A 19,777-nucleotide genomic window follows, 5' to 3' on the forward strand; every position below is an offset into this window, starting at 1 on the left:
ACAACAGTATTTATCTGTTGAAGTTGCCAGTCAAAAGGAGACTTGATGCATGGGTTCAGCATGTAAAGAACAAAGATTTCAAACTGAGCTGTCTAGACTAAGTGACACCTAACAAAGCTACCAAAATCCTTTGCCTCCTACATAAAGGAAGTATTCCTTTTACCTCCTAGAGTAGAAGCTCTACCCAGAGAGGATCAAAGAATTAGAGATATCCCAAAGTTCAGGAGCCATCTCAAGGCTAGGTGAGAAACATGATCTCACAGCCCCTATGTCCCTTCTGCTGAGTTTATTAAAATGTATTTAAGCATTTTTCTGTATAAACGCCCGAAGCAACAGCCAATGAGGGAAAGCTCAGACACACTTTATCTGTAGCCTGCACCTAAACCAGTAGCCTTCCGTTCAGAATGAGCATAGTATGGATATTTGAACAGTCTAAGTAGTTTTTCTTTTAAAGAACTACAATTTCCACCATCATTTGCTAGAAGACAGTATCCTCCATATACACTAGCATATATGAAGCTGTCTTATAGTTAGCTGGTACCTACATTGATAAAATTATTTCTTTAATTCGGTAGCAAGACAAGTGGGCAGAAAGGGGTTGGGGAGCTATTTTGTTTCCTTCCCCCCCCACACGCTGTGCTTCCGTGACACACCCATAGAGCAGTCTTGATCACATAAGTAGATTCGTTTAGCATTCAGTTGTAGAGACACCTAGAACTGGGTGTTTAAGAGACATGATATTTGAAGAGTAGACTTACATGGTCATTTTCAATATTTTGCAGTAGTCTTGGGTCATCAAATTCACACGATTCACTGGTAGAAGGAGGTAGCTGGCTGCAGAGCAAAACAACCATATTCAAGCATAACAGTGGCAACATCTCCAATCTTACTACTTCATTTATGTTATCGGGAAGCAAATGAAAAACAAAATAAGATTGCACTGTCCTTGAAACCATTGTGAAGATATCATATGAGTAATGCACACAGTGCTGAAAGTGAGCAATCATTTCTTCATAACACCAGCAAGAAGCCCAAAATGGTTACCCTTGAAAGTGTATTTGACAATATTCAAGTGCCAACATACTTCCTAGGACAGATGTAGCAGAAGCAGATTTTAAGTGGAGTTGAAATACATGGATTTCAAGGTGACTTGCTTTTAAGACAGGTCAAAAATCAATATCCCCCTTAAGTCCCTCTCTAGTCAGTCAGTTCTGCTTCAAGTTGACCACTGGAGAATTCTAAGTTTCAGTACTCTAAATTAGTACCTGTAAAAAATTCTTCCACAGAACTGACTAGGAAAGAAGCATCCAGGGAGAAAGATGGCAATGAAGGCAACAGCAACATATTGGAAGAAAGGGGCATCAACAGAAAATAACACCTCAGCCAAAATAGCAATCTGCCATCATATCACCTTTCTAAAAGGTGATCATAAAAATTAGATGGACCAGTGGAGAAGCCCAACTTAGTTCATCAGTGTCTACCTGTTTCTTGGGTAGGAACTCACTTTTTACCTATAGTTGCCAAAGCCACAGCCAGCCTCTCTGGCTCTTCCCCCCTTCCTGTTAATCTGACTATACTGCAGCGACACCTGCATAACACTGCTAGGTTTTCACTCTTTCTGTGAAATGGGGTAGACCCATCACCTCTATTCATTATATCTCTGAATTAAGAGAAGTGGTTCTCTGACATGAGACACCTCCATATCAAGATCTTCCCCAAGTTAATTGTGAAGGCGTTTTAATAAAGAAGTTCCTTTTCTTCTCCTTGTCAGGTTTGAACTTAGTGATTGCAAGGAATAAATTCAGTCTCTAGCTAGAAGTAAGGTTCAAACTTGGTTGTCTGCAATTATAAATAAGCACTGCATTAGCATGCATCCAAGCCACCCCAGCCATTGCCTATCCCTCACTCCCCTTCACCCACCATCTCTCTACGCAGGAGAGAGGATCCATCACCACCCACCAGCTCTGCATTAGGCTCCTGCTGGAAAAGCATTTGACTCAAACACATTGCTCCCTTGGGTTTCTCCCAGTCCCAAATTGGAAAGCAGTCTTTATATAGATTGTATTCTGTATAGCAAAGTGGGGACAAACATCTTAATATTATACCTGAAGTCTTCTGATGAACGTTCTCTTACCAGCTCGGGAAAGTGACTGAGGGGTAGAAAAAGGAAAAAAGAACATATACACTTTGCAAAACAGCAATAAAAAAAAAATAATCAATAGAAAGCAAGTATCAATGAATCACACATACAAACATATGCTGGAACCATGGGTTCAGCTGTTCATATATTTGAACCAAGTTTTCTGCCTTTTGAGGTGTCTAGCCACCATGAAACGCAACTGTTACCTTGCACAGAGATCTTAAAACTACCCATTTAAGACAGAGCAAAGACAAAGATTGAGTAGTCAGGCCTCAAAAGGCAAGTGCTATGAAATACTGGCATGACTCAAAAGCATCCTTTTGACATAAACATGACAAAACTAGAAGTGGGTATCCTTCCCGTGCAAGGAATATTCAACTCTATGACTACAATTACAACTACATGGTTGTAATGAAATGCTGGCTCATCTGAAGAAGTCAAAAATATGACTGACAATTGCTACCCTTGGGCTGCATCTTCTTCCCTCTGGAAAGGCCAGATGTTATTTAGCACTTCTGATTTAGTTTAAATCATGATCAGATAAGTTCAGAAGCACGTAATTATTTCTTTACTTCATGTGAAGTACTCCCGAAGTTTGCATTTCATCATTTGTGTTTCAGGACAACAAAGCTATTAACTGAGACCACAAAATATACCAAGATATGAAGAACAAATTATTCTAATCCTGTTCTGATATTAGAAGTATGTACCATTAATAAGCACATATTAAGCTACAGAGTTTCTAAAAAGGTCATACCTACCCATATGTCACTCCAGCGATACTGCATTTCTTAAAGTTCATAATATTGCATGTTAGAGTACCTGTTTTATCAGAAAACAGGTATTTTACCTGGAAGAAAAGAAGTCTAATTTTCAACTTGCAAAATAACAGAACTCAAAGTAGGAAACAGATGAAGTATGAGGAGCCACCTGTCTCCCAGAATTTTCAGGTATCACAGTATTGGCCAATGCAGGCTTATTACAGCTTGGTTTGTCTTAAGAAAGCTAGTTGAAAATAATAATTTAAGTTATTTAATGGCATTACTTCTTTATCTCCAAATGCAGCAAGGCCCAAATAATACATATCAATTGCCTAGGCTCCAGTGTGGTCACTACAGATGTACTTGCTCTGCTAGCTGAACATTCACCAAATCTTTCAACTGGACTGATGTCAAATACAATGACTAGAAATTAAAACAAGAACTCTTAAGGCGGAGCCATTAGAATTTAACACCCAGCAAAAAGCTGTTCCTCAATATTTACAATTCAGTTGCAAGACAGTGCATTACACTACTTATTAACTGATCCTTTAGCTGTGCACCACATTGCTTCTGAACACAGCATTGACTTTTAACTTGCACAGGCTCCATTTGTCAAGCGGGTACCCAAACATCTGAGTAACTTCAAGTCAATAATTCTAACATTATACAAAATTTTAAAATGCACTGTGAACAATTCAATAAATAAAAAAATTCTGTCTGTTTTTATAGAATCACTAGTAAGCTGTTTCCAAAATTAATATATGGACCAACAATACACACCATGCCACAAAATACGTAATTTATTTGGTTAAAATTTGATTTGTATTTAGATTGCTTTGATGTGAAGTTATCAACCTCCAAATTATGGCAGTGTTTTTACCCAATCCCAAGGACAAGGCCAATCAGATGAAGCAGGAAGAATACCGACTACCACCCTGCTGAGCAGCATATAGTAATTATGTATTTTACTTACATAAATATTGTAACCAACACAAAATTCACCGTAATTATAAAGTTCATGTGATTCAGTTACACACCTATGACTTTGGCGGCCAAGGAAAGAAGTACCTGATGGTTCTACAAAATTACAGTGGCAAAGGTATGTTTTCCAGCAACCTTATTTTGGGAAGCCCTTCCATTTTGAAAAAATCTGATTTGCAGAATTTGAAACAGATCTTACAAGTTAATACACAGTTATCTTAATCTGAAAGGAAAATGGAAATGCTTGAAGGAACACAGTCAAGGTTAGAAATAGAACTGCAGTTTTTTGACTTGTATTTCCTGTGAGGTGGGCAGAAACATGAATAACTAAGAACACAGACTGAAACTATTGGCCTGCTAATCAGCCAAACTTAGTCCTGTATGTTTTGTTCCAGTTTAGATAGTCACAACCGCAGAGCATCTCCAACGCCCTTGAAGAAGTCAGTTTAGGACAAGAGAAATAAATATTCAGTTCCCAGGCCTAAAACTGTCTATAGGACCTCTAATTTAATCCTGAGGTCTCTCATTACTTCACTTGTAAGACATGAACTACTGAAAATAAAGATGTCCCATTACCCTGAGCCACAGAGCAACAGAATAAAGCAGATTCGTACAGCATGCTCTCATACCTTCTATCTTCCCAGAACATATCACACACATGACACTTAAGAAAACGTCATCTTACCTGCCCAAGTTCCTCATTAAGGTTTGAGGTTCTGGCCATTGCAGGTGTATCTGTTTCAGGATAATACATATCTATGTCCTGAAATGAGAGCGAAATTAGACCTATGCCATGCAAATTAAACACTGTAGTCTCCAGTCTTTTTAGTCAGCTCCAACTGGGCTTGATTGAGTTACTCCATTGGTGGAGGTCCTGAGAACTTGACACAAACAGCATCCCTGGCTGAACAGGGGTGTCTCCTATCCAAAGTATACCTCCGTACTACATGTACATGAGAAGAGCCAGATTACGTACAACTGAGTCATCATTTTCTTCACTGCATCTCTGCTTTAATATTTTAGTATAGTAGGAAGAAGTTCTAACAGGCATTAGCCATGCTTGCTTATCATAGGTCTTCAGTTAAAACAACGCAATTTACTCTAGCCACATCCATGATTGAAGATATAATTTAAGTGACTAAAAATCAACTCCTCCTAGTACTACATTTAATTGGGAAGGTAAACAAAACAGCTACTGCTACATGAACCAGAGCAATTTCTCAGATAAGCTAGTCAAGCATCTCCAATACATTATCAGCAGCTCAGAACACAAATATACATTAGACCTTATTCACTTGTATTTTAGAGGAACCAGTACAACTTTAAAGTCCAAGGATTAATGCATACCAAGACAAAGTACTCTTGTTTTGGTTCAGCTTAAGAGACATCACTACTATTTTTGGTTCACAACTGGAGAGAAACACACTTTGAAGACAAAGCTTGCCCAGAGATCACTGTTTTGTTGCACGAGGCACCACCAACTCATCTCCTTACAGAACTACTACAATTCCCACCAGAGGCAGCCTTACCACCAGCCCCAGGATGTAAAACACACACCCACACAACCCACCAAAAACCAAACACACAAAAAACCCACACACACCACACCCAACCCACCTTACACACCCCTAAACAATAGAGAAGCTATAAGGTACTTAAGGGTTTTCAAAAGACATTTACTGAATGAGTCAGTTAAGGAGGCCTCTTCAACCAAAAGAGCCAAGCCTTACTTCTCATCCTGAAAACCTAAGATATACAAGAGTGATCATTTGCACAGGGGATCTTCCTACAACTAAATTTTTTTATTTCCTGTGGAACACAGAACTAATACAGAATAAATCCTCTGAACTTGTCCCTGCCTCTCCCAGATGTTGCAGGAGAAGAGTAATCAGAAAATCTGATTAAGATTTCAGAGTTTTTTTGGGGTTTTTTTAATGTCAATTTCCAAAACTGACATTAATACATTTATTCTTGTTACTTACCCAATTTATAAAAAGAGCCTGAGTAAACTTGACAACTTCCAAAGTCACCAGAAGACTGATTGGAATAAGGTTGTTGTACAAGATTATAAATGTCAACAGATTATATCCAAAGTTGACAGACAACATTTCTGTGGACCAAAAGACACAAGACATCAGACAGAAGGCAGAAACCTGAGTGATTCAGTACAGAGGCAGTCATCTTTCTGCTGTTGGCCTGATCAGATTTCATAGTGCTAAAATAATCAGCAAGTGTGTTGAGGCATAGTCCAAGGGCCTTAATATTTCAACAGTATGTATATTAAACACCCACAGAACACACCTGGATACCCAGCATGTGTCAGATGGAAAAGGGCAAGACTGGTGGGCTATATATTAGAGAATAGAACACTTGTTGAACAATTTTTGCTAAACAGATGGTGTCAAGTATAATATTCCACACAATAACTCAAATTTCCAGGCTTATCTCATGTGTCAACTGCCACAATTAAGAGCCACCAATATCACTAGTAACATAAGTTAACCATTCAGAAAGTGCCTACTTGTCTCAGTGCAGTTATAACAAATTTTAGTCTTTATTTTTCGTTTTCTAAAATCTGCCAGCATTGGCAGAATTGAGAAGTTACTCACGCTAACATTCAACTTGTCTGTTTAAACAAATGTAAGAGAACAACTAGTAAATAAACTAAGGCATCCTGCCTAGATAGAAGAGCTGTTATTGATAGTGACAACATTGCGCAAGTTGCCCAAGTAAATCTGCCAGCACAACTGGTCCTAAACAGAAGGGGACGCATTTATAGACAGCAGGCAAGCATGGACAAGGCTCAGAGGCAGAAGATGAAGGCTCCTGTTCACAGTGCCACCCACAGCTTCTCTTTACATCTAGAATTCTCTGCATTTGTCTGTTTTTCTCCGCCTTCCTTGACGCTTAGCAAGGCACTTCAGTCAGCGTGCAGAATACCCAGCACAATGGGGTCACAGCCCACAACTAAGGGGTTTTCAGTGTCACAAGTAAGTTTGTAACAAGGCAGGGGAGCAAGCTAGGAGGAGAGAGAAGTCAGAGCAAGACTTTACGTTTAGTCCCAGGCACCCCCAAGTCTGAGCACACATGAGTTCCATACCTTTGATCAGTTCACAGAAAGAGCAAAAAGCATGTCTGATACTGGAAAATGTTTTGGTTTTTTTTTTTTTTCCCCTCTCAATACAATCTTTATAGAAATTAGACATTTAACAAAAATTTAACATCTACCTGCTTAACCTAAAGAAGCATCTCCCCTGCATCTGGCAGTTACAGAAGTGATAGAAATTGTGCATTCAATTTACAAAAAAGCATCTATACAGACTACTATGTCATCCTAGTTTATTACAGGTTATACCTGTTCTATATTGGCCCAAGTTCAAGAGTTAGTTGCATTCATCTTTTCCAATATTATTTCCATCATTGGAAAGCACAAATCTAAACTGCCTCATTAAAAAGCAAAGGGGAGGGAAGAGATTCAACTTTGAAAGTTGCTGATACTGCTACTAGTAGACCTTACAGCTACCAGAAGAGAGACAAAAATGCTCTTTGTATCTGAATTTTTTTCATTGCTATCATAATTGCAGTTCTTGAATGCAGAAGACACCCTTTGCCATCTGTTTAGCAATCACTTTCAGTTTGTGAGAATTGTTATCAGATCTGAATCTCAAAATGTTTGTAACTTCATAGCTAGCTAATGTAACCCCCGCAAGTCAGAAGTCTCCTGGAGAGGAAATTATGTCATCTTTATGTGTCTGCATAAGGCCCATCTTTATCTGAACTAATAGATTGAAGGAGTATGAATGAAATCAAATAAAGCCCCTGAATAAGGATGGTAAGAGATCAGTTTTCTCATTACAAAACTGTCAGAAGCCAAAAAGAGTCTGAAACATTATCCAATAAATACAAATCATAACGTTTCTTCTCTATGAGAGCAGATCGGCATTTCTGGCTGAAAAAACAGCTACAGAAATCCTTTTCTTCTCTACATTAGCATAAAGTAGAGATCAGTGTCATCAGACTGGTACCTGCAATCCCGCAGTCAGGTACAGTCAAACATGATACCTACGGCAGTAATACATGGCCTGCTCTAAAACCAAATTCGTGCACAGCATCTCCACAGAGCTGGAAGAACTTGAACATCAAATATTCAGGAATAACTCTTGCCCCTCTTCTGTTTCTTCCCTGCTCCCTGGGTAGCAGCCCAGTGATATTTACCTAACATTTAAAGATTTTATTAACAGAAGCCTCACTGGCAACTTCAGTTATGCCAGCCCATTCTCAAAAAAAGAGACCATCAGCAGTTACCCACAGACTCTGTTTCTTGTGTTTCTTTGTTCTTTTCTTATCTTATACATTCATTTAGCAAAGCGAAGAGCCTGGTTGGCCCTACAGCCTGATACATCTCTTAGCACACTGCCTGCATACTCACTGTTGGAGCCAAGGTACCAGACAACTTCGCCGTGTGTTCTGTTCCATAATAAGGCACCTACAGAACTCACAAGAGCCATCACCAGGAGAATACAGAACAAAACCAGGATCTGCATGTTGGTCACTTTCTCCACGTTTGATCTCTTCAGAGGTGCTTTGGTTGAGTTCTGAACAGCAGTAGAAAAAAAAAAAGTCTGACAGTGGCTTATACAAGAGGGATTTGCAGAGGCAAACTCAGTCTTGATTTTGAGAGTCCATTATGGAACTTGCGACTTCAACTTTACTTAGCTCAATATTGTATGCGAACCTCAAGAAGGTAGTAATAGCAGCCAATACTCCTAATGACTCAAACTGACAGGAGATGAGAGCAAGTGAACCATTCAGTTCTAAAGGCCTACTAAACTCACCCACCTCGTGTCTGCCCATCCCACTGACAGTCACCAGAGGTGAGGAACACATACATATTGCCAGTCTCTCCAAGCACTCCCTGCCATTAGAGCAATTCAGAGACTACAGTTTTAACTTAAATACCTTCAAGTGCTACAGTTGTACATAGTCATTACTATCTCCTCAGCTGTTAAATCTGTTTTAAATGTTGTCCAGCTACTGTATAAATTAATATAAAATACATTTAGTTTTGCTTACTTATTGAAGTGTTTTGAGACAAACACCTCAATAAGTGTTTACACATGTGCGCATGTAACCTCAAGGACACCAGTCCCCTTGTATTCCTCAAAGCCTCCAGGTCTTGAACAGCTACAATGGGTCAAATAATTTCATAAACTCAAGTCCAGAAAACATACAACACAGGAAAGATTATCAGCTTCTACCAGAACATGCTCTAGATCTCCTTTAGGTCTTTACCTGCATGAGTTTTGTATCATGTCCTGTATACACAACAATACCCAAGACCCACTGAGTGTTTCTCAGTTGTGCACCTCTTAGCAAGATCTGGTCTGGACCAACAGGAACTGGGCTGCAAAGCAAGAAGCATGTTTGTATTTCAATTCTTGATTACACTTTAGGAAAGTGATTCACCTTTCAGCCTTCCTCCCCCCTCAAAAAAAAAAAACACACAAAGGGAAGGAAGTAATATCAACTTCTATTGTACATAAAACTCAAGAGAGCACTGAAACCTGTGCAGGTCTAATCCCTGGTAAAGCACGGTACAGCGAAGGTGATAAAAGGGAGCTGTTCTAGTTAGCCAAAACTTGAGAACTTATGTGGCAACTGTAAGCCTAATCTGCACTTCAGCTTAGCTAATACGTTCTCTCACATCAAAGACAGGGAAGCATCACACTTGCAAATAGACCACCCATTCCAAGCACACGATAACCTCACATATGCCATTAAACTAACATTTGGGGAAACCTGTATTACCCATGCGATTTTCACGTGGAATGGAACTGGCCTCCTTCTGCTCTTGCCTCTGTCACTATTGTGCTGAGTTTTCCAAGGGGTATAGCTTTTGTGCAGGATAACAGGTACAGCAAGATGAAACCTGTTTGTTCCTACTGACCTTCCAAATTCTATGAATTAATGTACTAGAACTAAATTCTGTTCTTTCAGGAGTTGCAAGAGATCAAAGTCACTCTGATAAAAACTCCAAATTTGAGATCATTTTTCTCCATAGATCTAAACTTGGTACAGCCTTTGGCTGTAGTTGGAAGCCAAAGGTTTCCTATTTCCTTTGCTTATCTTCTGTAACAAAAAGGCCCTAAAAACAGCAACCATTACTCCCACTCTTCCTTCTCGTTAGATGTTACTTTTGATAAAAAGCCACTACAATTCCAAAAGAAACCAATGCTTCCATATCAAGCAGAAGACTCCATAGGTAGATGAAATTATGTTATCTTATACTGGCAGATGCTTTAATGGAAGAGCCTCCTCTTCCCTAGCAAAAACAGTCATATGCTCAGCATTGCAGACTGAAAACACACAGGAAGCATTTTTCCCAAACACAAATTCATGGTTTTGTTGTCAAGTCAATACCTTTGACCATCTAAGCGCAGGTTTCCAGTGAAGTCATAAAGATGACGGTTGGGTCCTTCACATTCTATCCTTCCAGAAACTTTCATCAGTTCTTCTCTTGACTGGAAACTAGCAGTTTGAGACAATCCCTGCAGAGACCAAGCCAAAGGAGATTCTTGTGAAAAATTATTATTAGAAGGAAACCTAGAAAAACAGTGCTTTCTTCCAACATTTAAGAGATTACATGTAATTAAATGCATGGAGTTTTCTGTTGAGTTCGTTGGTAGAGGTTTTCTTCAGTTTGGTTTCTGTTTGTTTTTAATATGTATTCAATAACTCTTTCCTGCAAGGAAGCTTCTTTAGTGACACAAGTGATCCTACTTACATAGGATTGGCTTAAATCCTTTGACACAAGACAGTTATATTACCTACATTATCTCTCTGGAACAAAGAGGAAAGTCCCATCCATAAAGCACAAATTTGCACATGTGCAGGAGGAAGGAGGAGACAAGCAGTATAAGTAGGACTAGCTTCACTCTGCAAGTAAAGCTCCACTGATGTGTTACTGCTGTTAAATATAGTCATTCCTAAGTGTAGTCTCTCTTGGGTCACTGCAGCCATTGTGCTCTGATCCTACTCAAAGTTAATTATCAACCCATCACACAACTGTAACCTAATGTATTGCTATTCCATCTCAGAGTGCACATACAACACTCCATTGCTTTTTATCTGTCTAGGAACACCTCTGCTTGGTTAAGAGTGATCCATTTAGTGTTTCTGTTGCCAGATTTTGATTACAGCACTGCAAGCCAGAACAAGGCCTTGAAAGGCCCTACAACCTTATTTTAAGCACGTGTCCTGAAGTAAATAAAATCTGACAGGAACTCAAGATCTGATCTATTGGGCTGACCCAGAACAGTAAATCTTATTCCTACAAAGGTAGTAAACAAGCAGGAAGTGTACATACAGCTTTATAAAAACAAATAATCTGTATTTCAAAAACCTAATCCAAACTTTTTTTGTAATGGAAGAGGACAAAGATTCTGAACTATTTCTAAAAAAAACAAACATATTTCTTCAACAAAACCAGAAATATGCAAATAAATTCCACTATTTACCACAAAGAGAACAAATGAACTTAAATATATAAAAAAAGGTATTTTTGAGCACTCTGCAGAAGCAACAGACAGACTGGCACTTGTGACAGCAGAAAGTGCAGCTCTCATCACAAACACAGCTGCTTTTTTTAAATACCACACTTGAATTCCACTCACTGGACCTTCAGCAAAACACAGCCAAGGTCTGCTTGGTTTGCCTTTGTGAGCTTATAGTACTTCCTCCAGATTAGTTCCTTACACTTGCACATGAAGCATTATTGGTTGGGTTTGTACCTGTTGAAAAGAAGGCTACAGACACCTAGGAGGAGATATACATTGGGGTTTTTTTTTCTTAAACAAACAAGACTTGTTGTCACGCAATCTAGACTCTGCTTTGTAGCTAGCACTAGAAAACTAAACGGGGGGGAAGGTGAAATTCAGTTTGTTTTACCTGTCGTATTTTAAGATTCGTCTCCCCATCAAGATTAGCTGTTTCAATATAGCACATGGCTTGTGGTTCACTGTAGGGAATATAAGATTTTGAATATTAAAGTTCAGTACTACTACTTTTGCGCTAAAATGGTCCACAAAACACTTCAATACACTGCAGAAGGCAAAAATCCATATTGGTGGTATATGCCCATGAAAGAGCCAGCTAAAAGTACACGGTTTACAGATGTCTGAATATGAATCTCATAGAACAATCATAGAAAAAAAGCCTAAATCAGAAGGTTAATGCGAATTTAACAAATCATGATAAACTTAGACACCCAGAGTGAGCTACTTTACATTGCCATCCGTAAAACTGCTTCAGACTGCAAGAGCTATAAATAAAATTTTAAGTACTGAACAGCGTGAAAAAAGGGGATGTGGTGGATGAAGAGGGTAGTGCTCTCTGCTGTTGACTTCTGCTGTGAACTGCACACAAAGGGTTAAGGCCACAAGGTCACCTTAAAGTTGAGGGACTTGTGGAAGTCCCTCAGGTGTTTTTTGGGTTTTTTTGGGGGGTGGGTGGATGTGGGTGGTGGGGGTAGGGGAACACGACGCAGGCAGGCAGGCAGGCATCCAAAAGATGTATGGTAAGATTGAAACTGAGGGCTGTGATCTGCATATTCCAGAGATGCTTCTGCCCTTACCATGGGAGGGAGCACGGAATCTTCCTCACAGAACTGAATTTTCCATTAGCCAAGGTCTCACCTATACCTAACACGGAGGAGCTCTACATAGGTAGCACCTGTTATAAGGAAGGGTATTGCTGACATGCCCCTTAAGATTTAAAATCTCTGTAGGGAAACAGTTCTGGTGGTGCCATGACAGCCTTCTCAGGCTGCTAAGGAATATCAGTTTCCCACCTGGACCCAACTGTGTGCTTCTTCAGCATATCACTTTTCATACTCTTGAGACATTGCCATTTCTTTTCCAAAGTAACCAATTGCTTTAACAGTAAGCATACTTAATCAGCAGAAGTCAGTAATAAACGCTCCTTAGGACAGAAGTTCTGAAGAAACAGATAGGTACATTTATAATACAGTAAGAAGCTAGATTTTTCTCTCCAGAGGATTTTCCCTTAAGAAAATGGTTTAGAGTCTATACTTTGTCTCCTCCTACAGAGGCAACTTGAGCCTGAACCCAAGATAGCCACATATTAAGTTCAGCTTGATTCTAGTTTTACTTTTGTCACAAACACCTTATCTACTACAACTCCGGAGGGAGACCACTTGCAAGACAATTCCTCTCACTTCCAGAGAAAGGTGTGTTTCCACAAAGTCGTGTTTATCCAAACATTTTTTTTCTCCATGCGAGTTCATTCTCTACATAAAACTTATTTCATGTCACCTTTATTCTATGGGGGAAGGAAGAGTCAAAATAAAACTGTTAATTTCACCTCTGACAGTCAGCCCAGACACAGAATGCTAACACACACAAGCAAGAGACCCCACCCCTTCAGAGCATGCAAAGCCTTCTGGTGAACTGAGGACACTTAGTATTGTCATTTAGAAGTATCATGGGAATAATACCAATTGTAAAGCAGAGCTGCCATAGAAATTGCTGTTTATTCAAGCAAAGCTTCTCCCAAATCAACACTTTGGGTTAAATTCTCCAGTTATGTGATTATCAGTGACAGCAGATTAGTAGATTAAGGTAGAACAAAGACCTGATCCATGCAAGTTAAAAGTAAATCAGAAGGTTTTGTAGCATAATACATCAGAGGAGAAGTTCAAGTAGAACAAATATTCCTTAATGCTGAAACATCAAGTTATTGATGTTGAAGTGTAGCCTAACTAACTGCATATTAAGGCTGACAACTGCTTATTTAAAATTTGGGGTTTAAAAAAAAAAACAACCTACAGCATTGTATATCATGGAATGAAGATACCTCTATCCTCCATCATGTGACAGTTCAGAAAGACTGAATTTACCCATACAGCTCGAAAAAAAGGAAAGAAAACCAAAAAAACACGAACTCCCAGGAATGGGAATAGCACAGTCAAAAAGGATGAAGCAGAAAATGCAGCCGCCAAAACAAAAACAAACCTAAAAACCACCCACAGAAAAACAAAGTTCCCTTAACAGTTGGGTCATCTAAGAGAACTAAGCTGGAGATCAGAGCAACCTGCAGTCAGTGTTGAAAAACATGCAGACAGAAGGAAATTATGGAGAAGAGCAAGGTGTCATAAGGTTTGACTATTAGAAAAAAACATGTTCAAGAAGAGGAACTGCACTATTGTTTCTAGTTTAAACCTCGTCTGTGTGGACAGTGACCCTGATTTGGCATGTGGTTATTCAACAAAATACAGGATCTATTAGCAGCCAAGTACTACTCAAATGCTTTTTAGTAACTGGTGACTGAGCTTTGTTTGCCAGTACAAACAAGTTGTCCCATATTTCAAAAAGAAAAATGAGTAGTTCTCAACATTTACTGTTGCCACCATACTGGGGTGGACTGCATGTGTGCTGTATCAAAGACAAGGAGTAAACAAATGAAGCCCAAAAGCTATTTTGCAGGCTAGTTATTAGATGCCAGCTGCGCTAGCCTTTTAGAATTATTGTTTGACAGAGAAATCTTTCCTGAGTGGCCGGAAAAATATGCTCGGAACTCAGAAGAATGAATTGGAAGAAAAAACTTAAGCTTCCTTAATTAAATGGAGGGATCCTCAGAAGGCCATAGAGCAACTGTCTGAAGCTTGTGTAACAGACCTTCAGTCTTCCAAACTCAGTGACAGACTTTGTGAACTACAGGTAAATAGTATGAAGTCTTAAGAAAACCTTCTTTCTTAAGAACCTATCTACAATGATAGACGAGTCACTGCCTAGTAAAGTACTGTTTTGACATTGCTGAAATTTAGATGTGGAGAAGAATTAGTGCCATCTGATGTCTGTTTTTATTAAAAGCAAATACAGAGTTTAGAGTCCTCTGCACCTCAGTTCATCAGACACATCATTTCCACACCCATTCAGGATACCTGGAAGATATAATGATCATGTCTGCTGGAAGATGTTGCCCATTGGTGACCTTCACAATATCTCCTACTGCTACCTGTTGAGGCAGGGGCAGGGGTACAGTAGCATGGAAGAGAAAAACAAACAGTTCGCTTGTCTGGAATGTTAGTTCGTTATTTTCTTTCACGCAGTCAAAAGAACAGCATCATGCACAGAACAGCTAGAAACAGTGCTACTGAAAGTCAGAGTACTTTTCACTGCAAGTCCAAAGCCTTCCCTTTTCTGAACGGAAATTACACAATTGTCTATTGAAGAACAGATACACTCAATTGGAAAGTATGAACTTTTGTGGCTTATATTTCATAAAAATTAGTTTTTACTATAATCCTGCCATTATCCAAATTTAAGTTATTTTTATTCTTTTAAGTCTTATATAACCTACAGATTTTTTCTTAATAAAAAAGTTACCTTTAAACTTTACATGCCTCAAGTATCAAGAGTTTCTGCTATTCCTTCTCCATATTACTTACCTACCCAGTCATCACTATAATTTTCCCATAGTCCTCTTCAGATGCACTACTTGTACTAATAACTAGCAAGGAGTATTGTCTGTACAGATATAGTTTCAACCAGTTCTCCCCTGACCTACAGTCACTTGAGATGTGAAAAGTCCAGATTTCTGGAATACTGAAAACCTAGAAGTTTCCGGCGCCTATAATGCGAGTCACACAGGCATGGGACTTTCATACCAAGAAGGACCAAGTAGCACCCTCAAAACAGTATGCCTGACTTGCCTGATGACTATCAGGCTGCTCAGCACCAACGTACTCCTGAAGAGTCTGAAATGGGCTTGAAATATTTAACACATAAATTTATAAAAATTGAAACAGATGGTATGCTTGAGCAGGCAGATTCATTAGTCTTACTCTGATCCCACCAAAAACAAACTCCCTACCACTTTCAGCACAAAAAAGATCAGAAATCTGTCTTAAAGTAAACAAGGTGAATAGTACAGAATTGTTATTCCTTAACAATAAATGCAAGCCTGGACAATATGCAAATGAAGACACAGGCCAAGTCATGAAATGCTTAAGGGTACAAGAAAACCAGATATAACTTTGAATTCCATGTCTTCACTACAAATAGGACATGGAACACCATAAGTAGGCATCAGCATTAGCCATCAGAATCTCTGGCAGTCTTTAGTTTCTACTAAAGCCTAACACTTCAGCAGGATTGCTTTAAGGTCTCTTGAGGTGGCTTTAATTTCCCAGAGACGCTAAAAGGGTGTACTTATTCCTCATTTATTACTTAACAGGGCTAATTTTGTCCTTAAAAAGGCATTAAGAGCCACAATTAGATCAATAGATCCTGCAGGATTTCAGCAAGTTCTGGAAATAAAGCTCACCAGGTCCTGGCACAGGGCTTCACAGAACATGGGTCCCAAGCACCTGAGGTAGCAGCAGGGCTTGTGTCCCTTAAATAAGCTGCTTGCTCAAGTAATAGCCTTAGAATATAACAACTTTTTAGCACAGGCAGCAAAATAAGTCTGTTAGACTTTCAGGGATGGTACAGCATTGCAGTGAAAGATACTCTTCTAGGTGTGGATGGAAAACAAAATACTGTTTACAGCCTGGACCATATTAACTGTCCAAGAACACTTACAACAGTTCATTAGCATTTGACAGAAACATACTATTAGAATTTGAAGATGGGTACTCAGGTGCCTTGCTCAGAGCAATTTTCGCTATCACAACAGAAAGGATCCCTCCCATCCCAAGTCACAAGTTCTCACATAGTATGCATTAACTCTAGGCCTCAATTTATTCCAGCAAAAATAATTCTTGAACACTTTCTTCCATTCCCTCCCATGCTCAGTTTTATTTACCTCTTTCCACATAATGTTCTGCCACATTCCATTTCTTAGAACTGGAAAAAAAGTTTAAAGTTAGGTTAGAATGAATACCCAAGATGCTAACAAATTTCAAGGACAACTGTATCAGGAATAATGAACATTGACCAGGATGGGAACTAGCACACACACACATCCCAAAAGTACTTTTCAGAAGCTAGGACCATACTTTTGTCCACAGCCGTAGGCTTGTGCATCCACGAAAGCGAAAGAATCTGCCATTAGTATTTATATAATTTTTATCACCTGCTAGACAGTTGGTGGCCTGATTTCTTCTTAGCATCATTTCATACTAATGCACAGATGGGCAGTGTTACTTGTTTGGGAGGTGACCTTCCTTAAAAGAAAGGGCATTATTGCCCACTGTCAGTCAATACCAGGGAGCATCTTTACTCCACGAATGACTTAACCACAGAAGTTTCACTTCTCACCTTGTTCCTTGCATTTTATTCATTAGTTTTTGACTCTGACACATCCAACCTCACTACCATATCAATTGCCCTTATAGGGCTGAGGCTTGATTGTCAAGCAGGCTCAAAGCCCTACTGAAAAGCAAAGATTAGCTTTGGCAGGAGAGTCCTAAGTGCTGAAGCTCACAGTGAAACAAGAAAGGAAACAAGGTACTGAAACAGGCCTTGGCTTCTTTAGTGCCTAAGTCTATACTGCTGTCTTCAACTTCTTGGTCACCTACTCTGGAACATGCTTTTCCACCCAAGTAGTTCCTCTAGATGCTTCTATACATACTTAATACTACCCTAGCCTAAACAGCACTGTCACAGATTTATACCCCATCATTGCTGAGTAACCAAATCCATTCCAAGTCTAAGCACACAAAGTACACCTAAACCAACTCAACCCTTCGCTGAATGCAGCTGCAGCCAGTTTTAAACATGTTCACAGAGTGTAGTGTGCAGCAGGTGAAAGTTCAAGAGGCCAGTCCCTTACTTGGAATAAAAATTTTCTCCTCGGTTCTATGCGATTTATGTAAGCAGCTCATTTGAACACCATACCAAACTCCCAGAAGACACAATTTTGCCAAACACAGCCTCAGCTATCCTACTCAGGTTAGGGTACTCCCCAAACTGGAATGTTATGATTTTTCAGACCAGATCAAGCACAAGAAACCCACCTCTTAATTCCTGTCCCCAGGCCAGACACTGTGGAGTACCGAATCCTGAGATCTCGTATTACAATGGATGGATCACAGCAAAACAAACTATTTAACAAAAAATTAAGCGGGCAGCAACAGAAGCACTGCTGGTGATGCAACTGAACTGCTGAGCTTCCACCTGAATAACTATATGCAGTTTAGGGGAAGAACAGTTTTGTTGCACCCCTTCCTTCCCTCTAAGCTATACTTGAATTGAGCTCTGTTTACTTCAAAACACAGAAGGCCTGAGCCCAGAATCTAATGTGATAAAGCCATGTACCTGCAGCCTTGACTCAAAACCAAGCCCTCAGAGATAAATTCTAACACTTAGCATCTCCTGGAGCTGCTTTAAAGCAGCTCCCTGTTCCACCAGAAAATTCAGGATACATTTCAGCAAACAGTTCACATTATTGCATGTGAACACGCAGTAAAGATATTTGATAGCTTCTGGTACCCTGAACTTGGTCTTGTAGGCAATCTGGCCTTCATACTTGCTGAAATAAATTTAACTAATAAAACCAGTCAAGCCATTTACCAAAGCAACTGTTCTTCTTTAAGGTCATAACCCCACAATCTAAAGAGAAAGCTTCCATTAGACATAAAACATTTGTGAAATTTTGGCATTGCAATTTTGCACCTTCTACTATGCTTAATCCAATTTTATAGGAGTACTCCAAAAGACAAAAAAATACCACTTTCTCTACACTATTTATAGGAGGATAAAATTGATTAATTACTTATTGTTAAAAAGGTATTTGTTTAAAGTAACATAGAACAATACCGGAAAAGATTACTCCTACTCAAAACCAGAGTTTCAATATAAACCTTCTAGGTAAGACTTTCTAAGACTAAAAACCTGTGTATTGATTTTCTAGGTCACTCACATCTAAGTGTGTAAGGCCATTTGAAGTGTTGCTCCTGAAGGGCAAGCATTTCCCATCAGTCTTGTGAAATAGTTTGCTAGCCCTGTGCTTATCTACTATTCAAGGACAACCCAAACAGTATTAAATGCTCATGGCTTATTCTATAATTTGACAGTGAGAGGATCAATACATCAGAAGAGTTATTACTGAGCTCTCTACGTCTATGCAATATGCTGTTCAGCAGCTTCGCTTGGGATTACATTTAGTCTAGGGCAATAGATTCAATACCATCTCCATATACCTCCCATGAAGCCATCCAAGACATGAAACACTGGCTCAGAGCCTAACCCACACCACCTCCTAATGGACATGCACAGTGCTCCCCTGGAGCAGACCTCTCAATTTAATTTCCTCCAAAGGGAATTTAATTCCTACATACCAAAGCTACTCTGCAAAGTAAACCATTCTTTCAATGTGAAACTTCATACAGGAAGTGTGCTTTGAAGATAGACTGCTGCTCAAAAAACTAAACACAAAGATAAGCTTAGCATTTATGTCAATGTTACTGAAGCAAGCATCAGGTTATTACAGTGTAACATTACTAAGCAGCTGGTAGATGTCTGCTTTTGAGTGAGCTGAACTGCTCTCTGTACCAATTGCAATGACTAGACCTCACTCTGCTACAAAAGGAGCCTAAAGGCACATACAGAACCTAAACTTAATTAATCTTAATGCCACCTTGAACATAAATTAATTTTTCATTCTCATAATACAAGTCTCAAGAATGAGCCCCTTTAGCCTTCCTCTTAAGAGATAAGAGGATACAGTTTTAAGTATCATTTTGGAAGTTGTATTTAGTGTAATCAAATGTAAAAAATACAACTTGAACTAAAATAATTTTTCAAGTGGTAAGTTCCACTTAGCTCCATAAAAGTACCTTGTGTTCTTCAAGGTTGTCTCTCCACAATTACTGTGATAAGCTTCCCTTGAAGTGTTTGTTAGCATGTGTTCTCTCACTACACAAGAATTAGAA

The 19,777-nt window shown here is 39.2% G+C and overlaps 1 protein-coding gene across 2 annotated transcripts in view; it reads right to left on the reverse strand.

Moving 5' to 3' along the window:
• The window catches only part of ATP8A2 (ATPase phospholipid transporting 8A2), a 300,975-nt gene that overhangs the window by 263,810 nt on the left and 17,388 nt on the right, over positions 1-19,777 (reverse strand). Inside the window, exons 5-15 of one of the 2 annotated variants that reach the window (XM_075083904.1) lie at positions 16,708-16,748; positions 14,843-14,916; positions 11,830-11,899; positions 10,303-10,430; positions 9,175-9,286; positions 8,312-8,477; positions 5,865-5,992; positions 4,568-4,645; positions 2,902-2,990; positions 2,106-2,150; positions 759-834 (exon numbers count right to left, since the gene is read on the reverse strand). In XM_075083904.1, coding sequence (XP_074940005.1) covers positions 759-834; positions 2,106-2,150; positions 2,902-2,990; positions 4,568-4,645; positions 5,865-5,992; positions 8,312-8,477; positions 9,175-9,286; positions 10,303-10,430; positions 11,830-11,899; positions 14,843-14,916; positions 16,708-16,748 — 1,007 coding nt within the window. The remainder of the gene's footprint in view (positions 1-758; positions 835-2,105; positions 2,151-2,901; positions 2,991-4,567; positions 4,646-5,864; positions 5,993-8,311; positions 8,478-9,174; positions 9,287-10,302; positions 10,431-11,829; positions 11,900-14,842; positions 14,917-16,707; positions 16,749-19,777) is intronic. The other variant, XM_075083896.1, reaches the window with a different exon arrangement.

This window comes from Phalacrocorax aristotelis, chromosome 1 (genome assembly GCF_949628215.1).
Source record: "Phalacrocorax aristotelis chromosome 1, bGulAri2.1, whole genome shotgun sequence".
NCBI classification, from domain to species: domain Eukaryota; kingdom Metazoa; phylum Chordata; class Aves; order Suliformes; family Phalacrocoracidae; genus Phalacrocorax; species Phalacrocorax aristotelis.